The sequence below is a fragment of the Acinonyx jubatus genome, chromosome A2, assembly GCF_027475565.1.
Source record: "Acinonyx jubatus isolate Ajub_Pintada_27869175 chromosome A2, VMU_Ajub_asm_v1.0, whole genome shotgun sequence".
In the NCBI taxonomy this organism is placed as follows: domain Eukaryota; kingdom Metazoa; phylum Chordata; class Mammalia; order Carnivora; family Felidae; genus Acinonyx; species Acinonyx jubatus.
The window spans coordinates 56,910,769-56,935,670 of record NC_069383.1 but is presented as its reverse complement, the minus strand read 5'-3'; the positions used below and the strand labels follow the sequence as shown (position 1 = coordinate 56,935,670).

General features: G+C 37.0%; 1 protein-coding gene across 23 annotated transcripts in view; it reads left to right on the top strand.

Annotated features, from left to right (window-relative positions):
- The window catches only part of HDAC9 (histone deacetylase 9), a 739,528-nt gene that overhangs the window by 484,819 nt on the left and 229,807 nt on the right, over positions 1 to 24,902 (top strand). For all 23 annotated transcript variants that reach the window (XM_053218342.1, XM_053218337.1, XM_053218355.1 and 20 more), the window contains one exon: positions 24,061 to 24,168. In XM_053218342.1, the coding sequence (XP_053074317.1) occupies positions 24,061 to 24,168 (108 nt within the window). The remainder of the gene's footprint in view (positions 1 to 24,060; positions 24,169 to 24,902) is intronic.

The following is a 24,902-nucleotide window of genomic DNA, read 5'->3' as shown; positions in this document are numbered from 1 at the left end:
AACATACTTGAATAAATTCAAATATACAATCATAAGTTGGTTGCCACTTCTATTGTCAAGAAAACATAAGGCCTGAGGTCAGGTGAACACTTAGAGTTGACAAACAAAATAGTACTTAGAAGAAAAGGAATCTTTGGTCAGCTTCTATGTTGTGCAGCTTAAAATAGACCTAAATCCTGGCCCATCTCACCTTTTCATTTTGATGTGAAAAAACTTCATTAATATTTTTATTTGTCACATCTCTACCCTGGATCCTGATCCCAATATTAATCTCTATGACAAACTAATGTCCAATGCAGAATATTGATACAGCCTATTGGATTTTTCTTTGTTAAGTATTTTGACAGAAAGTTTAGTAAAGCATAATTTCTAAATTTTCATATATTTCAAAGTCCAAAACTTAAATAAATTAGTTGGCTGAATGCATGAGCCATAGCAATCAGTTCATGGCAGAGTCCCTAGGACTTAACCATTCCACACTCCTGGGTAGAACCCATAGCTCCTGACTCATAGGCAAGCAACATCATTATTACTGTACAACGTCTTCTCTTAAGATATAGAATAATTAAAATTAAGAACTTGAAAGAGTAAGCAGTATCTTATAAACAAAGCATACATTGAATCATTTTTTAATGAAGACTGTTAAAACACTAATACATTTGAGAATGATATACACCCAAAATCATTTGGTTAATTTATTTTGTTACCATATTCTAACTAATATGATTTATATGGCCTCTAATTAATGTTTACTATGGGCACATGTAGATATCCTTTAAAATGATCCTGTACCATTTTGAAGTGTGGCCATTCAAAGAAATGAAAACAAGGCCTAAAAGTAGTGAAATTCTTTGCTACTAAGTAGATGACTTTTTAATTAACCTATTGCCCCTCTTCCAGACATGTCAACATCTATTCATTTATCCATTAAAAAAATAGGTTTTGAGAGCATCCTGTGTGCTAAGTATGGAGCAACTCTAGCCTCATATTCTTATTTAAAAATTTTTATTTTCTTATCAGTTCTCAATCATATCCCTTATTAGGCTTATCACTTGTACACTGTGTTAAGCTTCCTCTATTGCTGTTCATCAACTTTGTGAGAAAGACCTGAGAGTCCATGATGATATGGACTGAAGGCAAAATATCTGGTCTCTTAATTGAACAAAATCCAAAGTCATTTTTCTAATGAAAGATTTATGCAAGACAGCTTTCCTGTCTCAGGTTTCTTAGAGGCATCAAATCTTCATTTTGAGAGCTAGCAAGTGAATGCACTCTCTAGCATCAGCTCACTATTCCATTAAAAGCAAGTAAAGAAGAAAGAAGTCAAACACACAAAACGAATTGGCCTTTAGATGTAATATACTCACAGCTTCGGGCAGAATTTATTCACTCACTTATTCACTTGTTTACACAATAAATGTATACTGAGGGCTTACTATATGCTAAGAAACTATAAGTACAGCAATGAGTAAAACAGAAAAAAAATTCTATCCTGATGGGGGAGACAGATAAGCAAATATGCATTAGTTCAGATATGTGTGTGTAATGATGAATATTCTGCAGAAAAGAAAGCAAGGAAGGAAGACAGTATGAAATCTGGTGGAGCTTGGGGACAGAACTGGTGGTTAATGGAAAGTGTTACCTTTTGGAGATCAGCATTTCTGGGTGACAGATGACCTGGGAGTCCTGGCTTCTTGTGGTGACTAAATTAAGGAGGGATAACAGGGATCACGAGGGTAGGCTTGTCAAGACTGCTCAGAGTTTCTGGGTCCCCATCTTCACTCCTACCTATGAAGATGTGACCATCTTGGGATAGGGTTCTGTCCTGAACACACAGAGTTCACGGCCTACTTTTTTGACTCCTGGATTTAAATGTGGTGGTGGAGGTGGGGGCAAGTTCAATTACAGGCAACCCTGTAGTTCCTGAAATCTCTCTTAAGATCTGACCTTGGAGGATCTTGAAGGTAGGGGCACAATTATCCAGGCTGTGGCTGTGAGACATCTGGGTAGCTCCAGATCTTAGCAGCATTATGTGCTTTGGGGTTCCCAGTCCCTGGGAACATTATTTGGACATAGTTTCCCATATTGTGCAGCTGCAAATTAGATACAATAGTCTAACACCTGCCATTTTCAAGTATATTGAAAATGCCCTGACATTTGTATTATATTTCCCAGTGGTTTTTCATGTGCATTTTAGCTGCTTCTTTAATGGACACTATTGTATTGTGTCCTCAGTTGTCTCCAGCTGGTCCCTGCTGATGTATATCTGAGCTGTGAGAGTCAAGATAACTGATTTATTGATCCCATTAGGTTAGTGAATGAAGCAAAGGATGATGACTTCTCTATTTGTTCATTGCCAATTGTGTGCTGTGTGTATACAGCACAAGGAGCACAAGCTTTGGGGTCTGAATTCCAGGGCTATGTTTACTATTAAATTTCTGTTGCTGATACTCTTAATATATTCAGTATGAAATGGGATGAACCAACAAAAAATTTCAGCTAAGTTGTTTACAGCTGTACTGTAACCATCTAAGTAAAATTATAACCCTTAACTTTAAACCTAATAGTGTACAGAAGGTTGACTTGATGAGGTGATTATCTATTAGGTGAGATGCCCTGACCTCTCCAGCAGGGCCATAGAGAACCCTTTAAAACATACCTATTTATTGGTTCTTGTAGAACTGGACTGATTCACTGTCTTTACATGGAGCTTCCAGTGATAACCTACCTCATGTCTTAATCTTCACAGCATTCCCAGAAGTCTTGTTACTAAAGGTGTAACTTGGGCTTTCTACTCTACAGAAAAGGAAACTGAGGTTCAGAGAAGGGAATAACTTGTTCAAGTCACACAATTAGTAGGTGGCGAAGTAGAGATCTCCTGATTCCCAAGCTCTTGACCACAGTACTGTGCACACACAACTTACCATAATTTCAACCTCATATGATTATCAACACTCATTTCCCAAATGAGAATAATCCTAGCCATAATAAAGCACAATTATTTCTTTTGCTGAAAGCCTTTTCTTTTTTATTGTACTTCCTGTAAGGTATTATCCATGCTCTCAGGCATCATTAATTTGGGGTGAAAATTATGCACCTATACACAGCATTGTAATTTGAACTAAAATAATGAAAAACCTCTGAAACTGGACCAAACCACTGTGGGATGAGTAAGATAGAATCTCATTTTACACACCTATGGAGTTAGAGTTAATTTTATTAAGCTGTCTTGGAAGAAACAGGGCTCTAACATGCACTGTCCAGTACTTACAAGGATTAGCATATTATGAAATATACTTTCCATAGCGTGTTCACCAGATTAAATGAAGTAGTAGGAAAATACTGAGATGGTCTTACTTGGCTATATCTCTAATTCAGTCTTGGTGGGACTGACCAGCCAATTACTATGAATAGGAATAAGGACTCTGAGATTCTTTGATTGACCACATAACCCAAAGTAATTCATGCATTATTGGGAAATCCTTGAGTCCACCAGTACCTTAAATAAGAATCAGAATCGTAAGATGCAGCACAGCCACAACAGATATGTTCCTATGCTTATTCTCATCAGAGGCACATAAATAGCAAAGGGATATTTTTGTGAAGATGAAGAGTGACTAGAAATTGTACATGTAAGGTCAGGGCTGTCAGAAAGCAGTTGATCATACTGGGAGGGGGGTTATGGTAGAGCATTAATGTACATGGCATGCCCCTTGTCTCTTCCAGCTGCTTCATTAATAGTTCACGCCTTCTTTCCATATGGAATATCGGTCACAGTATTCATTCATCATATCCATGGTTTTACTTGGAATCTGAAGGTCCTCCCTATAGCTTCTCTATTTCTTTTTCATCTCACCATGACTAAAAAAGCTAAGGTGTGGGCATTATAACCTACAAGTGATCCCAAGGGAGTGGGCTGTCATTCATGTGTTCCTCTTAGTGTTGAACAAAAGAGAGAAAGCATGTGGGTTTACCCACACATTGTCATCATAAATCCATCCCAGCTCCATTTCAAAAGTCTCAGGATTTCAGCAGAACATCTAACATGAAATGAATATATACATTCAAAGAACAGGCATATTGTATCACATGGGAGAAGGGAGGAGGCCATTGTTAAAGGCTGCAGAGCCAACCAAAGAATACAATGAAGAATACCGTAGGTCCCTGGCCCAGAAATATGACTGTCAACATACTCCTACAGGAATCGCCCAGATTACAGAGGGCTTTCAAGGGATTCTGAAGTACTGCTACCTGAATAACGAGGAACCTTCCTTGAGTGGTTTTATGGCTTTAGGGTGTATGTCTTTCCACTGAGCTCTAGAGTCAGAGAAATCAGCAATGTAAACTCTATCTTATAGTTATTTGACTTATCTTAGCCACAGTTTCTTCATCTTTAAAATGGGGACAGTTGGGCCTCTCTCATTGCATTATTATGAGGATCAAATATGGTGATGTAGGTTATCAGTGGCAACTCTGTGTAGTGAATGGACCTACTGCATTCTGATGGGTGGCCCTCATTAGGTCTTGTTTTGCAAAGAATAAAGAAGCTGCTGCCTCAAAGGTATGATTTTAAATCTTCTTCAAAGTCCTGAAACCTTCAGGTCCCATCTGACATACTACCCAGCTAATGTTCTCCCGTTAGAATCGTGGCAGTTTAGGGAGACTAGTAAGAAAGATATGGAGATTGTTTTCAGAAGCCCTTGTAATGAGATACACAGAGAAACTTGATTTAGAGATTAGAACATTTGGATTCAAGTCTCCACATTGTCTCTGATTCAACAGAACTGGATGGGGCCTGAAATTCTGCATCTCTTACCCATATGATGTCAATGTTGCTGATCCATGAACCACACTTTGAATGATAAGATCCTGTGTGACTACAAAGGGGCAAATAATTTAATTTTTCTAGGCTTCAATTTCTTTATCTCTGAAGTAGAGGTAATTAATGAAACATACTTTATCATCTCCTTTGGGGGTCAAATATGGTATTACTATGTGGTAATACTTTATCTAAATTTAAAACAGATTTTTTTAAGTGTATTTATTTATTTTGAAAGAGTGAGAAGGTGTGTTTGGGGGAGGGGTAGAGATAGGAAGAAGAGGATCTGGAGCAGGCTCTGAACTGTCAGTGCAGAGCTTGAGGTAGGGCTTGAACTCACAGACCATGATATCATGACCTGAGCCACCCAGGCACCCCTAAAATAGCTTTAAAAAATCAGTTTTTCTGGAGCGATCATAAAGCAGGCTCCCATTAACTTGATACTGGGGATCTGGTTGACAAAGACTTACAGGGATGTCTTGTCTTCTTAGGGCAAATAGTTAAGACCTGGAAGTTCTATGATGAGTAGGGGTATACCATGACAGAGGTTGGGGGCCCTAGAGGCGCCCCAGATGTTGCTGGTTATCAAGCTAGAGAAAGGAGGAACCTAATGCTAGCAAATGAAAGCTATAGATCTAGGTGTGGTGCTAACTAAAGAAACATGTTCTTCATGAAATCAGTGATGTAATGCAGGACTTGAATGGGGAAACTATTTTTACATTTTAGCCAGAGTCAAACCCTGTCAAGAAATATATCACTATAGAATTGACTTATTTTCATCCATTAATTGATTCTTTTGGCACACATTTATTAAGGATCTATTATGTGTCAGATGTGTGACGATACACCCTTGGCACTGCGCTCATGGCTCTTAACACTAGTTCTCATCCTATATCATTAAGAAGAGATCTATAGAACAAACAATATAGAAAATCTTTTTTTAGTTCTTATCTGCATTTGTCTGCTCAGGCTGCCATATAAAGACACCACAGACTGGCTAGCTTCAACAACAGAAATCATTGTTTACCAGTAGCTATATAAATATAGGGTCTTCCTAAATAATAGCTCAGGTATCCCATGAAGTTATTGATTGTTTTCCAAGTTTCACAGTCATCCTGTATATGGAACATCATGTAACTAGCCTACTGCAAGGAAATCCAGAGGAAAGAAAAGAAACACGTACAAAACAAACAAAACAAAAACATCTACTTATAAAACCTGATTAACCTTTTATTTTTTATTTTTTAATTTCAAAACATTTTTCATGTTTGTTTATTTTATTTTATTTTTTTCAATATATGAAATTTATTATCAAATTGGTTTCCATACAACACCCAGTGCTCATCCCAAAAGTGCCCTCCTTAATACCCATCACCCACCCTCCCCTCCTTCCCACCCCCCATCAACCCTCAGCTTGTTCTCAGTTTTTAGGGGTCTCTTATGCTTTGGCTCTCTCCCATTCTAAGCTCTTTTTTTTACCTTCCCCTCCCGCATGGGTTTCTGTTAAGTTTCTCAGGATCCACATAAGAGTGAAAACATATGGTATCTGTGTTTCTCTGCATGGCTTATTTCACTTAGCATAACATTCTCCAGTTCTGTCCACGTTGCTACAAAGGGCCATATTTCATTCTTTCTCATTGCCACGTAGTACTCCATTGTGTATATAAACCCCAATTTCTTTATCCATTCATCAGTTGATGGACATTAGGCTCTTTCCATAATTTGGCTGTTGTTGAGAGTGCTGCTATAAACATTGGGGTACAAGTGTCCCTATGCATCAGTACTCCTGTATCCCTTGGGTAAATTCCTAGCAGTGCTACTGCTGGGTCAGAGGGTAGGTCTATTTTTAATTTTCTGAGGAACCTCCACACTGTTTTCCAGAGTGGCTGCACCAGTTTGCAGCAAGAGGGTTCCCGTTTCTCCACATCCTCGCCAGCATCTATAGTCTCCTGATTTGTTCATTTTGGCCACTCTGACTGGCGTGAGGTGATATCTGAGTGTGGTTTTGATTTGTATTTCCCTGATAAGGAGCGACGTTGAACATCTTTTCATGTGCCTGTTGGCCATCTGGATGTCTTCTTTGGAGAATGTCTATTCATGTTTTCTGCCCATTTCTTCACTGGGTTATTTGTTTTTCGGGTGTGGAGTTCGGTAAGCTCTTTACAGATTTTGGATACTAGCCCTTTGTCCGATATGTCATTTGCAAATATCTTTTCCCATTCCGTTGGTTGCCTTTTAGTTTTGTTGGTTGTTTCCTTTGCTGTACAGAAGCTTTTTTATCTTCATAAGGTCCCAGTAGTTCATTTTTGCTTTTAATTCCCTTGCCTTTGGGGATGCGTCGAGTAAAAGATTGCTGCGGCTGAGGTCAGAGAGGTCTTTTCCTGCTTTCTCCTCTAGGGTTTTGATGGTTTCCGGTCTCACATTCAGGTCCTTTATCCATTTTGAGTTTATTTTTGTGAATGGTGTGAGAAAGCGGTCTAGTTTCAATCTTCTGCATGTTGCTGTCCAGTTCTCCCAGCACCATTTGTTAAAGAGACTATCTTTTTTCCATTGGATGTTCTTTCCTGCTTTGTCAAAGATGAGTTGGCCATACGTTTGTGGGTCTAGTTCTGGGGTTTGTATTCTATTCCATTGGTCTATGTGTCTGTTTTTGTGCCAATACCATGCTGTCTTGATGATGACAGCTTTGTAGTAGAGGCTAAAGTCTGGGATTGTGATGCCTCCTGCTTTGGTCTTCCTCTTCAAAATTACTTTGGCTATTCGGGGCCTTTTGTGGTTCCATATGAATTTTAGGATTGCTTGTTCTAGCTTCTAGAAGAATGCTGGTGCAATTTTGATTGGGATTGCATTGAATGTGTAGATAGCTTTGGGTAGTATTGACATTTTGACAGTATTTATTCTTCCAGTCCATGAGCAAGGAATGTTTTTCCATTTCTTTATATCTTCTTCAATTTCCTTCATAAGCTTTCTATAGTTTTCAGCATACAGATCCTTTACATCTTTGGTGAGATTTATCCCTAGGTATTTTATGCTTCTTGGTGCAATTGTGAATGGGATCAGTTTCTTTATTTGTCTTTCTGTTGCTTCATTATTAGTGTACAAGAATGCAACTGATTTCTGTACATTGATTTTGTATCCTGCAACTCTGCTAAATTCATGTATCAGTTCTAGCAGACTTTTGGTGGAGTCTATCGGATTTTCCATGTATAATATGTCGTCTGCAAAAAGTGAAAGCTTAACTTCATCTTTGCCGATTTTGATGCCTTTGATTTCCTTTTGCTGTCTGACTGCTGATGCTAGAACTTCCAACACTATGTTAAACAACAGTGGTGAGAGTGGGCATCCCTGTCGTGTTCCTGATCTCAGGGAAAAAGCTCTCAGTTTTTCCCCATTGAGGATGATGTGAGCTGTGGGCTTTTCATAAATGGCTTTTATGATGTTTAAGTATGTTCCTTCTATCCCGACTTTCTTGAGGGCTTTTATTAAGTAAGTTTGCTGAATTTTGTCAAATGCCTTTTCTGCATCGATTGACAGGATCATATGGTTCTTTTCTTTTATTAATGTGATGTATCATGTTGATTGATTTGCAAATGTTGAACCAGCCCTGCATCCCAGGAATGAATCCCACTTGATCATGGTGAATAATTCTTTTTATATGCTGTTGAATTTGATTTGCTAGTATCTTATTGAGAATTTTTGCATCCATATTCATCAGGGATATTGGCCTGTAGTTCTCTTTTTTTACTGGGTCTCTCTCTGGTTTAGGAATCATCGTGTTTGTTTATTTTTTTATTTATTTTAAAAAAAATTTTTTTTAACGTTTATTTATTTTTGTGACAGAGAGAGACAGAGCATGAACAGGGGAGGAGCAGAGAGAGAGGGAGACACAGAATCTGAAACAGGCTCCAGGCTCTGAGCTGTCAGCACAGAGCCCGACGCGGGGCTCGAACCCACGGACCGCAAGATCATGACCTGAGCCGAAGTCGGACGCTTAACTGACCAAGCCACCCAGGCGCCCCATGTTTGTTTATTTTTAAGAGAGAGAGAGCACAAATGGTGGAGGGGCAGAGAGAGAGTGAGACACAGAATCTGAAGCAGGCTCCAGGCTGTGAGCCATCAGCACAGAGCCGACGAGAGGCTCGAACTTGTGAGCCGTGAGATCGTGACCTCAGCTGAAGTCATACGCTTAATGTACTGAGCCACCCAGGTGCCTCTTGATTAGCTTTTTAAACAATCATTCCCCATTTATTGTTAAGATGCTAATGCCCAGGATAGAAAAATATATCTTTATCCTATCCCTGACAGCAGTGAAGATTTCGTCAACTCTATGTTGTTTTAAAAAATAGGTATTTTCTAATAGTGCTAGAGATTGGAAATTAAAGATCAAGTTGCAGGCAGGATTGGTTTCTCCTCAGGCCTATCTCTGTGGTTTGCAGATGGACACTTTTTCACTCTGTCTTTACATGGCTTTTTCTCTGCGTGTGCACATAACTGGTGTCTCTTTCTCTACTTACAGGGACACCAGTCATATTGCCTCTTTAAAGTCCCTATCTGCAAATATGGTCAAATTGGGGTTAGATCTTCATCATTTGAATTTGGGGAGAACACAATTCCATCCATATCAAAATCTATTATCTAGGGTTGACTTTGATTGAAATCCCAGTTCCGTGTCTTATCAACTGTGTAACTGTTCGAATTACTTAACCTCTCTGAAGCTCAGTTTCCTCTTTTGTTAAAGTGACTAATAGTACATGAGGAATAAATTAGGTAATGTTTCTAAAATGTTTAACACAGTGTCTGGCACTTATTTGTTGCCCCAATCCATCCCCTGCATCTTTTTTAGATGGTGACCAGAGATATATACTTTGTGCTTTCTTTGAGTAGTAAGTTTGACTTGTTATCTCTTCCCCTGAATCTACTAACAGTCTAAGCTTTTCTCTCTTTGAATCTTTCCTACTCCCACCCCAACTTTTACTGTTGCCGAAAAGAAAATATGTATTGTAATCTTCAGTTCTAGCCCTAAGAGTAGAGGCTTGAGGATAGAAAAATATTGAACTTCTCAAATACTTCTTAAGTGGAAAAAGGTAATTATTCTATTTCCTAAAACAAATAAGAAATTTGGCTTGCAGATGTCATTATACATATTGTATAGAGCTTAAAAAAGAATAAGCTATGTTGAAAAATTAAAACTAGAATTTCTCAGAAATTAAATAAAACTGAGATGATTTCAGTGATTTTAAAAAATATTAGATAATTTCTAAGTTACCAAATCAAGACACTGCAGAAATAGCTGATCCACAATGGATGATTCATTTAAAATAGGTATTTTACCTGAAGTAATGCAAAAGTTAAAAAGATACTTAATTTCCTTCATAGTTTAACTTTTATACAACATGCCTAAAATGGTATAGAATCAGTACTTTGATGAAACCTCTGTTTCTTTGTTAAGTCTGATGTCTCTCAGGAGGTTTCTACAGGCATCTGATCATTATTTAAGCTTAAACTCAATTATTCAAAAATGCCCTGTGGCCCAAGCAGCAGCATAGCATAGCAGCAGCTGTTTACTGAACTGCTTAGTATTGGCTGAGGACTTTTGGTTCCTAACTTTCAGGATGAAATATTCAAGGCATCCGTGGAAGAATCATGTACCACATTAACCATGCTCAGTGCGTATGAAACCTGTTCTGTAAATGGGCAAACTAGTATTATATTTTAACTCTGGGAATATTTCCGAAAAGAATCAACAAGCTAAGTTTCGATTATACAAAGGAGACTGTGCCTAAATTCCTTTTCTTCTAAGTCATTCTCTTTCCCTTTTAAAATACTTTCATATCCACTTTCAGTACAGGTAGCTTAATTTCTATCACGTGCGGCTTTTCAGAGCATTAGCTTTGTTTCGGGTGCCAGAGATTGAGCTATGCTGGATGTGCTTGGAAAAGGCCCACATTCATTCAGGAAACTCCAGTTGAACTAGATCCATATGCAGCTAAAAAAAAAAAAAAGAAAATGTAGCTTTCTGATTAGAAGTAGTTTCTGGCTTCTAGCATTATCACAGATGATTTTTGTTTTTGATGTGCCGCGGAATAAAAAGTAATGTTGGAACCAAAACTCTGGGATTTTTTTTTCTCTTAGTGAACATATTTACTGAGAACTTACTACTGTCACTGTTGTGTTGCACTATGTTAAACACTTTACATGCATTGACTAATTTAATGCTAATAATAATCCTATGAGGAAGGTGATATAATCCTGTGACTAAGGTGGTTTCATCTCCATTTTATTTAGAGCATGGTTAATAAACTTGCCCATGTTTGAACAGCTTGTAAATGGAAATAGTTTTCAAGGTCTCTAACTCTAACTCTAGAGTCAAAAAATAGATAAGGTAATACTGCACTAAACAGTGATGAAGCCATTGCCAAAGCTATCACCTAAAATAATGGAATAAAGTGGAAGAGTCCAAAGATTGGCTCCTTGGAAAATCTGTTAAAAAGCTTATTAAAAAACCTGACAATTTCTCCAAATCCTGGGGCTATGAAAGCCTCTAGGTACAAACTAGTAGTATAATGCTTTGACAAATTATATTGGTAGCCATTCTCTCTTGGTACAACTTATCTTGTTAGGGTTAATTTATTTTCAAACTCTTAACGCATTTCCAATTTTACCTGTAGCTTTACCTTTTCTTTGTGGCTCTCTTACCCAAGTAGAATTCAATCTTTGTGTAATTTGGAAGGAAAGTCCTTTCTCTGTGAAATCAGTGCTCCTCAAATTATTATGTGGTAAAGGACAAGATTTTGTTTGCTTACATTTTATTTCCTGTCACAGAGCAATGCTCTTGTAAAATGTAATAAAAAAGAATTACTAAAAAAGAGATTAAAAACCGTACAAAATGCAAATTCATTTTTATTAGGTTCAACAGATATAAAATTATTCCAAAAATTTGTTATAAAAGTTTCTAAAGGCTTGCTTTTGTTTATCTTGTTGTCAGACTGAGACCACCATGGTTCCATGGACCACACTTTGAATAACAGTGTTCTATATTAGGGAGGTTTTGCTATGGTTGAATTTAAATCAACCATCTTGTTAGTTGTTATATACTTGTTACATCTGTTTTTGCTTGTTTTCTTTTTCTTTTTTATGCTTTCCTTTGGATTGAATATTTTTGAGAATTATGTTTTTATTTCCATTATAGGCTTATTTTATCTATATTTTTAGTAGTTTCTCTAGTATCTACATTTATTAATACATTTCAAAGTCAGTAATATTACGCTATTTCTTATATAATGTGACAATCTTATAGTAGTTTGTTTGCAGTCCTGTCATTCTACATATTTTGTTGGCATACATCTGACTTTTTACATGTGCCATAAAACCCTCAATAAAATTGTTATTGTTTTTGCTTTAGACAGTCAAGGTTTTAAGGGAATAAAAATAAGGGAAAAGTCTCTCTTATATGAGCCTTCATAATTATGATTTTCAGCACTCTTCATTTCCTGAGTGTTTTTCTTTACCATTTTTTGTATTTCAGGTCTGATGGAAGTATAATACTTCAGCAGTTAGTTTTCTGAAAATTTTTATTTTACCTTTTAAAGATATGTTTGTTCGTATAGAATTCTGGATTGACATGTTTATCCTTTGAAAACTTTGAAGATGTGACTCCATTGTTTCCTAGCTTAAATAGTTTCTGCTAAGAAATATGCTAACATTCCTGTTCTTAGTTCAAGATTTCATGTAATGTGTTTCTTTTCTCTGGCTTCCTTCAGGATTTTTTTTTTTAAATATTTTAGCAGTTTGATAGTGATGTGTCTAGGTGTGGTTTTGTTTTTGTAATTGAATTGATGGCATTTTTTTGTTCTGTTTTGAATTTTTTGGATCTGTGGTCTCACTTTTTTTGATAAATTCTCAGTCATTATCTCTTTAGTATTTCTTCTGCTTTATTTTATTTCTTTCCTCATTCCAAGAATCCAGTTACACCTGTAATAGACTAATTCAGGTTACTTGCTTGTTTTATGAACTTAGCTCCGAACCCCTCCCCCACAGTTAACTAATTATTTATTCACCACTTGTTGTTATTATTATTATTATTATTATTATCATTATTAGCTTTCTCTCCCCCAAACAATAAAGTAAATTTAGACCAATTGTTCTTTTTTTTATATATAACTTGTTTTTTATTTTTTTAAATTTACATCCAAATTAGCATATAGTGCAACAATGATTTCGGGAGTAGATTCCTCAGTGACCCTTCCCCATTGAGCCCATCCCCTTTCCTATAACCCCTCCCATAACCCTCAGTTTGTTCTCCATATTTATGAGTCTCCTCTGTTTTGTCCCCCTCCCTGTTTTCTATATTATTTTTTCCCTTCCCTTGTGTTCATCTGTTTTGTCTCTTAAAGTCCTCATATGAGTGAAGTCATATGATTATTGTCTTTCTCTGACTGACTAATTTCACTTAGCATAATACCCTCCAATTCCATCCACATAGTTGCAAATGGCAAGATTTCATTCTTTTTGATTTCTGAGTAATATTCCAATATATATATATATATATACATACACACACACACATATACATACATACATACATACATACATACACACCGCATCTTATTCATCCATAGATGGACATTTGGGCTCTTTCCATACTTTGGCTATTGTTGATAGTGCTGCTATAAACATTGGTGTGCATGTGTCCCTTCGAAACAGCATCCCTGTGTCCCTTGGATAAATACCTAGTAATGCAATTGCTGGGTTGTAGGGTAGTTCTATTTTTAGTTTTTTGAGGAACCTCCATACTGTTTTCCAGAGTGGCTGCACCAGCTTGCATTGCCACCAACAATGCAAAAGAGATCCTCTTTCTCCACATCCTCACCAACATCTGTTGTTGCCTCAGTTGTTAATGTTAGCCATTCTGACAGGTGTAAGGTGGTATCTCCTTGTGGTTTTTGATTTGTATTTCCCTGATGATGAGTGATGTTGAGCATTTTTTCATGTATCTGTTAGCCATCTGGATGTCTTCTTTGGAGAAGTGTCTATTCCTGTTTTTTTGCCCATTTCTTCACTGGATTATTTATTTTTTGGGTGTTGTCTTTGATAAATTCTTTATAGATTTTGGATACTAACCCTTTATCTGATATGTCATTTGCAAATAACTTCTCCCATTCTGTTGGTTGCCTTTTAGTTTTGCTGATTGTTTCCTTCGCTGTACAGAAGATTTTTGTTTTGATGAGGTCCCAGTAGTTCATTTTTGCTTTTGTTTCCCTTGCCTCTGGAGACGTGTTGAGTAAGAAGTTGCTGCAGGCAAGATCAGAGAGGTTTTTACCTGCTTTCTCCTCAAGGATTTTGATGGCTTCCTGTCTTACGTTGAGGACTTTCATCCATTTTGAGTTTATTTTTGTGTATGGTGTAAGAAAATGGTCCAAGTTCATTCTTCTGCATGTCACTGTCCAGTTTTCCCAGCACCACTTGCTGAAAAGACTGTCATTATTCCATTGGATATTCTTTCCTGCTTTGTTCAAAGATTAGTTGGCCATAGGTTTGTGGATCCATTTCTGAGTTCTGTATTCTGTTCCATTGATCTCAGTGTCTGTTCTTGTGCCATAGACCAGTTGTTCTTATGTTCACAAACTCTTCAGGGCCATGAAGTTATTAATAAATGAATTCCTATGCACACCCAACATTGTCCAAGGACTGAATAAATATGTGTCAAAAATATGAAGCTACATTTTCAAATTCATGTAGACATTACTGCAATTAATATGCTTCAAGTTAATTTAAAAACATTGCTGAATTAATTATAATTTTCACCACCATGTATTTTCGCAAGTAACACGTTTGAATAATGCAATAAAACTTTTCATAGTGCTGTGAATATTTGTAGCCTTTACTTAAAATGTTAACCTAAGCATCCTTACTCTAGTCTTATCCTCAGGCAAAGCTAGAATGCTTAATAAACATACCCCGCCCCCCACGAGTTAGAGAAGTTATCTAAGTGCCCCACTCTAAGAAATCTTTAGTTAGGCTATGATCATTTCACACAAGAAATCAACCCATCTAGTTCCTCTGAGATACTTTTCTTCCCCCCATTTCCTACTTTAGAATTTTCAAGCTTTGGGTAGAAGAAATAAGTCACCCTGGACCGCAAAAGTTACGCACTGATAGCCCAGGAGCCATATTTAGCACATCTATAGATAAGTTTCTTTTTAGCTTGGCTGGGGATTTTTTAAAAAATGAGTTCTTCTCAATATTTAAGATTTAAAAAATCACCCCAAAGGCCCCCTCTCTCATTTACCTTACCTTACATTACATCTACATTACCAGTCTGACCTCTGGAGTCTTTCGAACATGTGGCTACTGCTTTAGGCCTGAATTGTTCCACTTCAGTATGTGAGACTCTCTGAGCTATTTTCTTTGTACCTTTTCCTGTTCATGGACTCTACTTGTTGATATTAGTCACTAATGCCCTTAACACCAAGGAAGTTCTTTACACTTCAGTTAAATCTAGATTATACCTGCTACAGATCTGAGGCAGCATTTAAGGAGAAGATTGTTGTTGTTATTGCTGTTTTTTAAACCATAAATTACATGGACAATGTATATTATCCAGTGTCGAGGTACATATTGGACATTTAGCTTACTTGGAACTCTGATTATTTTGTGTACTGTGTATCATACTTTCATTTTGCTGGTTGAATTTTATGCGGTCATTCTCAGAGTAAACAGTTTTTTTAAAAAAGGAAAAAACCTGATGGTCATTAAGTGCTTACCCGAAGGAATTGCAGATGCACAGAGGCTTCTGAATAAGGGTCTGGGATGGCACTCAAGCAACATCTTGATTTCTTAAAAAATCCTGACCAAGGATTTTGGTCATTTTAATTGATGTAAGATAAAGAAACTGTGAAAGCAATGGTTTTTGAAATATTACCCAGCTCTCAGATGCTCAAAATCTGTTTCAAAGAAAGTGAACATTGGGAAGTGTGACACTTACATATTTCCTCTAAACGAAATGAATCATAACCACTCAAAGGCAGTAGTCTGTCCGTGTACTCCCTGCCTTACTTTTATGCAGGGACAAACCCAAAATACTAATGAACAAACATTTCTCAAGGACCTGACTTTGAATAGGTAGAACTTGTCTCTTTCTTTCTTTCTTTTTTCTTTTTCGTATAGGTGCCAATAATCATGATGTCCTTTGATCTTTTATTTTGCCACTGATATTATATAATTATTTCTTTTTTGAAATTTTTATAATAAATTGCCATCCACTTCTTTGATGTATTAGGGGAAAATAAGTTGAGATTGAAGCAAAAGAATGGGAAGAACTGTGAAAGGTTTTTCCTGGCTCTGTCACTAAATTCGTGAAACTGAAGAAACTGAAAAGGGCAGAATAGCCCTTTAAAATAAGTTTCTATTAGTGTTGATTCTATTCAGGCGACACAATTATTTGGAAAAATTCAGGAAAAGAACAATGTTGATAAAAATGATTCTTGGTTGTATTCCAAAGAAAAAGCAAGAGAGAAAGCACAACTTTAAAAACTAACAATGAAAATATAAAGCGATTTCCTCCCTGTTTCCTCTCTGTCCTCTGCTCTGCCTGCTCTCTGGACTCTCTCTCTGCTGTTTTTGCTGCTTCGTTCTTTCTCTGTGTTTTCCTTTTATTCTTGTCATATTCCATAAAGGATTTAAAGCAGCTTTCAAAACAAACATGACGTGTGTTCAAAAGTAAGTGTGGTAATCATGGAAAAGTGAAGATAGATACATGAGCTAGGAATGAGATTAGCTTATAAGGTGTGAGCTGTAGTATCTACTATTTTTACTAGAGAAGGTCCACAAATTTGTCGTGGAGAGTTTTAGCAGCCAGTATGAAGAAGGGAGCACTGATATTTATATGGATCTCAATGTTTATAGAGCAAGATTTCTCAATTTTGGCATGATTGACATTGACAGATATTTCTTTGTTGTGATGTCCTGTTGCACTGTAAGATGATTAGCAACATTCCTGGCTTCCACTCAACAGACACTGGAAGCTCACCTGCCCCTTCAGTCTTGACAACTAAAAATGTCTTCAGAAATTCACAGATGGGCACCACGGGTGGGGCGGGAGGGAAGACGGTTTAAAACACGCCCGTTAAGACTACTGCTTTAAAATAATGGTGAACAAATTATAAAATTACAAAATGCCCAGCTACTCCCGATACAACTGTGGCATTTGAAGTTTTGGAATATTTTAGCAATTTTACATGGTAGAGATTCAATACCTTTACAGATGAAAAAGTGATGTAGGTCTTAGCTGTTGCATTTCACTACGAAAATCTTTGATTCTATAAATAAAATTAGAATCTGTTTTTTCAAAATGATTTTATTTTTTATTCACTTTTTAGATTTTGATTTTATTAACATAAAAATAAGTATGGATTAAGAGCTTATGCTGTTTTTCTGGGTTCTCATTTCCAGCTGCACTAATTACTAGCTGAATAACCTCTTTGAATTTCATATACAGAAATGCTTAATAATAGCATCTATGCCAGTGATTATTGTAAGAATCGTATGAGTTTATATAGGCAATGAGATTTGCATAGTGTCTGGATCTTAATAAGAACTCTATAATTATGAGATAATAGCAGTTATTATTGTCATTATTATTTATAGATAATAAAGAATAGAAGTTTATAGAATAGGGCAACATATAATAATAAAACTGAAAAACATGAAATTAGATAGAAAACCTTATTAGTTTTCTATCACTTTCTCTGTATATTTCCTGAATTGCATTCTGCTGTGACTCCAAGTGAATAAATGATGTTTCTACCATTCATGTTCCATAGATCAGGTTTGATTCAGTAATCCTCCTTTGTATCTTTTATAGCTATAGAGATTGCAACATGGTAGTCTTCTTTCAGATGTGAATAGTATTACCTAGTGACTAAGTTTTTGTAAGTAAATATGTAACCGGTGCTTTTCAAACCCTTACTGTCTCTTCTACCTCCATGCCTCCATAGAGAATCTTCCTAACTATTTTAGACTAGTGTGAGTAATTGCTATGTGCTTATGAATTGCTAGATTTTTCCCCCCATCTCTTGTTCTTGTCCTCCTTCCTTCCTTCCAATTGATGAGGCCTACTGGCCTTTGCTGATTATTCTGGGGTTGTCACATTGCCAGTTGCCCTGGATTCTCTGAGGTCCATAATGAAGTAGAGAATGTGACTCTCCCCCTTTTTTAACATAAATGTTCAATTTGGTACCAAAGTATTTTACTTCAATCTCATTTTTTAACAATATAAAATGCATTGCCTATTTCAGTTTTTACTTATAGTTTTCTCCATTTCTTTACCCTTCCTACCCTAATAAATAGACATGAGGCTCTGGAAATATGGGCTAGGAGGATCCCAGTGTCATGTCCTGTACTGTCTTCAGAATTGTGCCTCCTTCTCTGATGACTAAATCTTTTTTTGTGAACCAAGCTTGTATAATTCTCTACCCTATTCATATTTCCACCAGTATCTCACCACATGTGCTTGGTTCCTAACACAGAAAGACTTTTTGTGGGACAGCCTCATCTGACATTTCTGAACTACAGTTTTGGACACATGTAAGGTCCAGACCTTCCTACATGTTTAAAAGTGAGTTGAATTTTGAGGGGACTATTTTAAAATTGATAGATTTTAATTCTGGCAATAAAACAAAGCCTCTGTGGACAGTTACACAGCAGACTACTAAAGCTGCCTTCATGTTTTGTACATTTATACAGAAATATTTGAAAGTTGAAAACAGTCTGTTTTTCAGAATACTTTGTAATCAAAAGCTTGCTAAAAATTCCAGATTATTTCTGGGGGGGGGGGGAGGCAGTAAGTTGTATATTGCCACATTAATTCTAAAATACATTAATAGACCCCCTAGTCATATATATAGCATATCATTGGGGACTTCTTCCAGGATCTTGGTTAGACCTTTTTCCCTGTCATTCAGCAGATTAAATTCCTGACCTTAAAAATGGGATACAAAATTAGAATCAGCCATGCTCATTCGTATGTTGTAGATATGCTTTCTTTTTCTTCTAATGACACTGATCTTCTCCACAGTTAACAATATATGCATCTCTTCAAGTTTGAAGAGATTCCTTTCAATTTTACAATTCTTTTTCTTCAAGATCAACTTACTATTGGATGCAATATTTTTAGGTAATTGTTCAGTCTCTCAGCTTCCTCTCCCAAGATGGCATTTGGGTATCTGAAGGAGGGATGGAAATTTGATGACGTCCTTGGAAACTCATGCTGTCCTCTGAATATGCAAGCTTCCATGGCAATTTCCCTAGTCCACCTTATTGTTCCTGAATCTCCAGCCTTTGAAGCAGCTCAGTTTCTGCTGATTCCACTGCAGGATGGAGTATGTTAGGATTCCCTAGTGGGATGCTTCTGTTGCACCTTTTGTTGCCTTTTTCCACTGTCTCAGAACCCGAAGGGACGACTTTTGGTTTTTCTTCCTCTTATTATATCCTACCTATAGCCTAGGTCTGTAAGCTTTAGGTCTCATTGTCATAAGTAGAAAAACTCTCTCCTCTGAGTATCAGAGATGCAATGGTAGCATTGTCTTTATACTGTCACTAACGTAGGACTATAACCTGAGACCATCAGGCTTAGTTCTTAATATATAAAAGAATTTGGAAAAAACCCTCTTTTACTACAAAATCTGGATTTTTTTGTGTACTGATGCAAAATCCTATTTTGAATGTCAATTTCTTTACATTTATTTTATATCAATGCTAATCTTCCTTTCAGTTCACATTTCACTGCCTCCTAATGTACGTATACATGTGTGCATGGATATGTATACACACACACACACACACACACACACACACACACACATCATGCTGAAGAATAAATTGGTGAACAGACTTAGGAGAAGTGAATGTGGTGTACGGAAAGAACAAAAAAGATATAAGCAAATTAATTTTTTTTCAGATTATAGTAGTTTTGGTTTTAAGAATTTGCTTTGCATATCTCAACAACTTTAGCAAGATCTTAGGAACCAGCTAGTGTAGTCAACAGGATTGCCTTCTGCTCCACTACCATTTCTTTCCCCTTTCCTGGACTAATCTAAATAATTTACATTGTTTACAATTATTTTCCATACCCAGATCCAACTCTATGCCACTGTCCTACTCTCTCTACCTTCAACTTTCAAATGCTAGAGCACCTGTCTTACAGTTCTAAGCTCTTCTGGTCTCTACCTTTATCATCATTGTATTATCATCTCAGCTCCTTAATCCCAGTTATAGATATCCACCAAAGTCTAATCCTTCTTGCTCTTTTTCCTTTTTTATCCCCCAACCACTCAGGATCCCATTCCATGCCAGGAGCCATTAACGATTGGTGGAGTCAACCGTCCTCTCTTACCTAGAGTTTTTTTCTGCTGTCAAAGCTTTGCAGTAGTTAAAATCAGAGCTTTTATAGGAAGATGCCCTCTTGATGGTATCACTCATGTAGGGAAATGTTTTTGGCAGTTTCTCCAACCAGTAAAATGGATATATCAGGATAAGAAATACTTTTTTTCCATTGAGAATGGCAGGAAGTAGATTTGGACGTCTCTTCTAGTGACATAGTCAGGAGAGTTCACAAGTTGTGCAAGATTTCTTACCATTGGAGCTCTTGTTAAACTATAACATGGCAAATATATGTGTGTAGCTTTTAGTAGCTAAATAGCTAATGGTCCTGAAAAACTACTTGGAACACAATGTCTTAGGAAAATATGATTATAAATTGACTTATAAACAAGTTTTTGGGATATAACCTTGCTACATACTGAATTGTATCCTTCCCCCAATTCATATTTTGAAGCCCTAACTCCTGATGTGATTTAATTTAATAGGGTTTTTTGAGGGTAATTAAGGTTAAAGGTGGTCATATGGATGGGATCTTTAATAGAATGGTAGCTTTATAAGAAGAGGAAGAGAGAGGGGTCTCTCTCTACATGCACTTACTGAGGAAAGGCCGTGTGAGGACATAGTGAAAAGGCAGCCATCTGCAAGCCAGGATGAAACCTGAAACAGAATTTTAACTAGAAACCAAATTGGCTGATACCTTCTTGGACTTCCTAGCCTCCTGAACTGGGAGAAATAAAATCTTGTTATTTAAGCCTCTCAGTGTATGATATTTTGTTATGGCAGGTGAGCTAAGACAACATCTGTTAATAAATTTAGAATTAAATACAGTTACCATTTATGGAAAGATTATATCCAAAAAACTTGACCATTATTAAGTTAGTTATAAAGTAAGTATACATAAAACAGGTTGAAATAGTTCTTTAAATACATGTTTTTCACGTTTAAATGTAGGTAAATAAATGGCTGATAAATTTCATAGATCCCTAATGAACCTGTTTAAGGATAAGCCTGAACTTTGGATGTAGTCAAAATCTCAAGTATCCATTAAGCATCTATGTGTCTAGCATTCTTTCAACCAATGATCATACCTTTTTGACAAAAGTAACCCCCATACTATATAACTCTTAGCATCTATTACATAGTGGGTACCTAACAAATGTTAGCCAAATTTAAAAAAAGTAAGTATCTTGATTAGTAGAAGTTTATACACAAAAATTGATGGCACAGACACAGAATTTTATCTCTACAAGAATTCCAAAATCTTCTGAGTATATTCCAAAGTCAAGTAAAAAGGAATTATATGTGGAATTATATGTAGAATTATGTGTGGTTTTGAGTTACTCATTAAGTCTTTGGGATTTATTTATTTATTTTTAATTTTTTTTAACATTTATTTATTATTGAGAAACAGAGACACAGAGCATGAGTAGGGGAGGGGCAGAGAGAGGGTGAGAGCCAGAATCCTAAGTAGGCTCCAGGCTCTGACCTGGAGCACAGAGCCCGACACGGGGCTCAAACTCACAAACTGTGAGATCATGACTTGAGCCGAAGTCGGTTGCTTAACCAACTGAGCCACCCAGGCGCCCCACGTCTTTGGGATTTATTGATATGTTTTATGTTTGCTTGCTTTTACAATAATTTTAAATTTGGCTTTTAAATATTTATTTGGGGGGAGAGAGAGAGAGAGTGAGAGAGAGAGTGAGAGAGAGGGAGAGGGAGAGGGAGGAAGAGAGGGAGAGAGAGAGCATGCACGCAGGGGAGGGACAGAGTAGGAATCCCAGTCAGGCTCCACAATATCAGCACAGAGCCCAACACAGGGCTCAAAGTGTCAGATCATGACCTGAGCCAAAATTCAGAGTGGACGTTTAACTAGCTAAGCCACCCAGGTGCCCCAACTTTAACTCTGATTAATGAGGACTTTCTATGGCACCTGTAGCTCTGTAATACTGACTAAAAATGATGCAGCACAATGTAAATGTTGGTTTTCATTTTAAACTTGAACAACTGTCTTCCTCAAGGATATGTTTATATGAAGCTCAGATAAGTGCTTACATTGTTCAGTAAAAATAAAGCTTTTGGTTTGGAGGGCAAATGATTTGGTTCCCATGTCCATTTGATGATTCTTTCACTTTTTAGCTGGTAGTGTTTACCATGATGGTGTTGACTATGACAAAGGCTTGATGTTCTTAGAAAGCAAGAGTTATTTCAGGAGTGTAGTAGAAAGACTGGTGATGTCAGAGTCAGGGGTCTGTGTGAAGGTTTTGGGTCAGCTGAGTAGCTTCTCTAAGCCCTGGTGTGCTCATTCAATAAACACTTATTAGGCTGGTACTATGTGTAAGGCATTTTAAATGGGTTTAATAGTAGCCTAAATAGTAGTACCTAACATTTGCTTATCACTTATTCATTTAATCCTCACCAAAATCATATGTGGATGGTACTTTAAAAAGTTGGTGTGTCACAGGTAAGGGAACCAAAACACAGAGATGTTAATTAGTTGCCCACTGTCATTCAGGTTTTAGCGGTAGCCATAACCTCACTGTGACAGTTTGATTCAGAAACCTGTCTTCACCACCACTCTGCTGTTGTTGAAAAGATCCTAATTTTTCTATTTATTTATGGTTCCCACTTATTATTTATTTATTCATTGATCTTGACAATTTAAGTTGCTAAGGATCTCATGAGAAAAGGCATGTTAAAATGCTTAGGAAACTGCTTAATGCGTTGTGAATATGTGTAATTGTTATTTATTGTATTTGTTCCACGTCATTAGGTCTCTTTAATTCTTTTAAAAATATCTTTATTTTGTGTGGGATTTCCCTTCTTTGACCAATTCAAAAAGTCTTTCTACTTGCGCAGTCACAAATTTTTTATTACATTTCCTGGTGCTTGAAGTAATTTATGTGTTGTAACTTTAAAGACCTCTACCATTCGTTTTTTTTACATATATTAAGAAATATTTTACACATAAATATATGTAACATATATATATCTTTATAAACCACTGTTGTACTTTTCTTGTCCTTGTTATATGTTATCTTATTGGATGCATGAAAAAGAGTAAACAGTATTTGATAAAGGTAAATCAAAAATATCAGTTCATACTTTGTTTTCATAAGAATGTTCTCTTATAGAAGCAACCATGTATTTTAATGGCCTCTCCAATTTTAATAATACCAATCTGCATGAAGACCAGCTGCCAAACTGTAATAAATGTTAGAAATTTTAAGCTTCTACTTTGAAAACCAAATTGTTCCTTGCAGTTGAATATTGTGAATGTTTTAAGTGTGAGGACCACACACTCCTTCCATTTAGTTGGAGAACCTGAACTGTGGTTGCTACTTCCTACTCACTGACTGCTACTGCTACCTGCCTAATAATTGTCTTTGGCTCCCTGTAAACCTGCAGCCAGAAAGGTATTTGAATTTTCCCCCACTAGCACTTGCAAATCCGATTTTTATGTATAGCTAAGTGCTCTTAGCTTTTACTCTATCTACTACTGGGGCCTGGTTTCTAGCAGGCCTGTAACTACGCCAGATCCGGCCTATGTAATGCTGTTTGTAATGAGAAATCTAAACAGGGAATGGCAGTGAGGCATGGCAAGAATGTGTTTCCATTGGAGAAGTCAGTATAGAGAAAAAGTATAAGCAAAGCCGTGTCCAGAAGGTCTTTTCAGCTGGCCAGGGTGGAAGACTAATGTTATTGTACATAGGTTGTTAGCCTGCCAGCCCTTCCTCACAAATTTGCTTTCTCTCTCTCTTCCCTTCTCCTCTTCTTCCCTCCCCCTCCCTCCCTTTTTCATCTATTCCTTGTCCTTCTCATTTTCCCTCTCTCGTTTCTTCGGGCTGTGCTGACTGTTTGCTCAGGTGGACAGTGACACCATTTGGAATGAGCTGCACTCGTCCGGTGCTGCACGCATGGCTGTTGGCTGTGTCATCGAGCTGGCTTCCAAAGTGGCCTCAGGAGAGCTGAAGGTGAGGTCTGGGTTGCATTAAGTGTGGGAAATCCAGAGAAGAAGCTGAAACACTGATGTTGTTGTTTGGGAATTGTGGGAGTGTGGTGTGGTAATAAAAGAAAAGGGGCGGAGGGAAGAGGGCAGAAAGATGGCCACTAAGGTGTGATAATAACTAGTCTGTAGGTAGGTAGTAGCTGGTCCTGCTCAGAAGGGCTTCCTCTCCTTGGGGAAACTGTGGTCAGGGCACTCTGGTGTGTTTTTAAGAGCATAGACATGGTGAGTAAAGCTATGGTCCAGGTTAAAAATACCCAGTATATGCATGTCTGTCATGCCCTCCTGGGATTCTCTTTTGAAGCAATTTTTAAAATATGATTACTGAATACTCTGTATAAGCTCAGAATACCACCCAGAGAGAGGGGAGGGAAGGGGGAGAAAGGTAAATACCAGACGGGAAGGATTGGGAGGAAGAAGGAAATTGTTGATTAAAAGGGTAATGATCCAGAGTATGTTTTTCCATGAAAGAACTTCAAAAATGATCTACGCTTTATTGTTCTTTTCTTTTTACGGTCTCTTCTTTTCTACATCACATGAAAAGAACAATGTCCAAACCCCAATGTTTCCCAGTCTAAACAATTTATAAAAGCCAGAGACCTGACAGATTTTGACATTTTATTTGGTATTTTAACAGTGCTATTTAAAGGTATGCCATGTGCGTCTTGAATGCAGTTGCCCCTATAAACTTTGTTGGTGCTA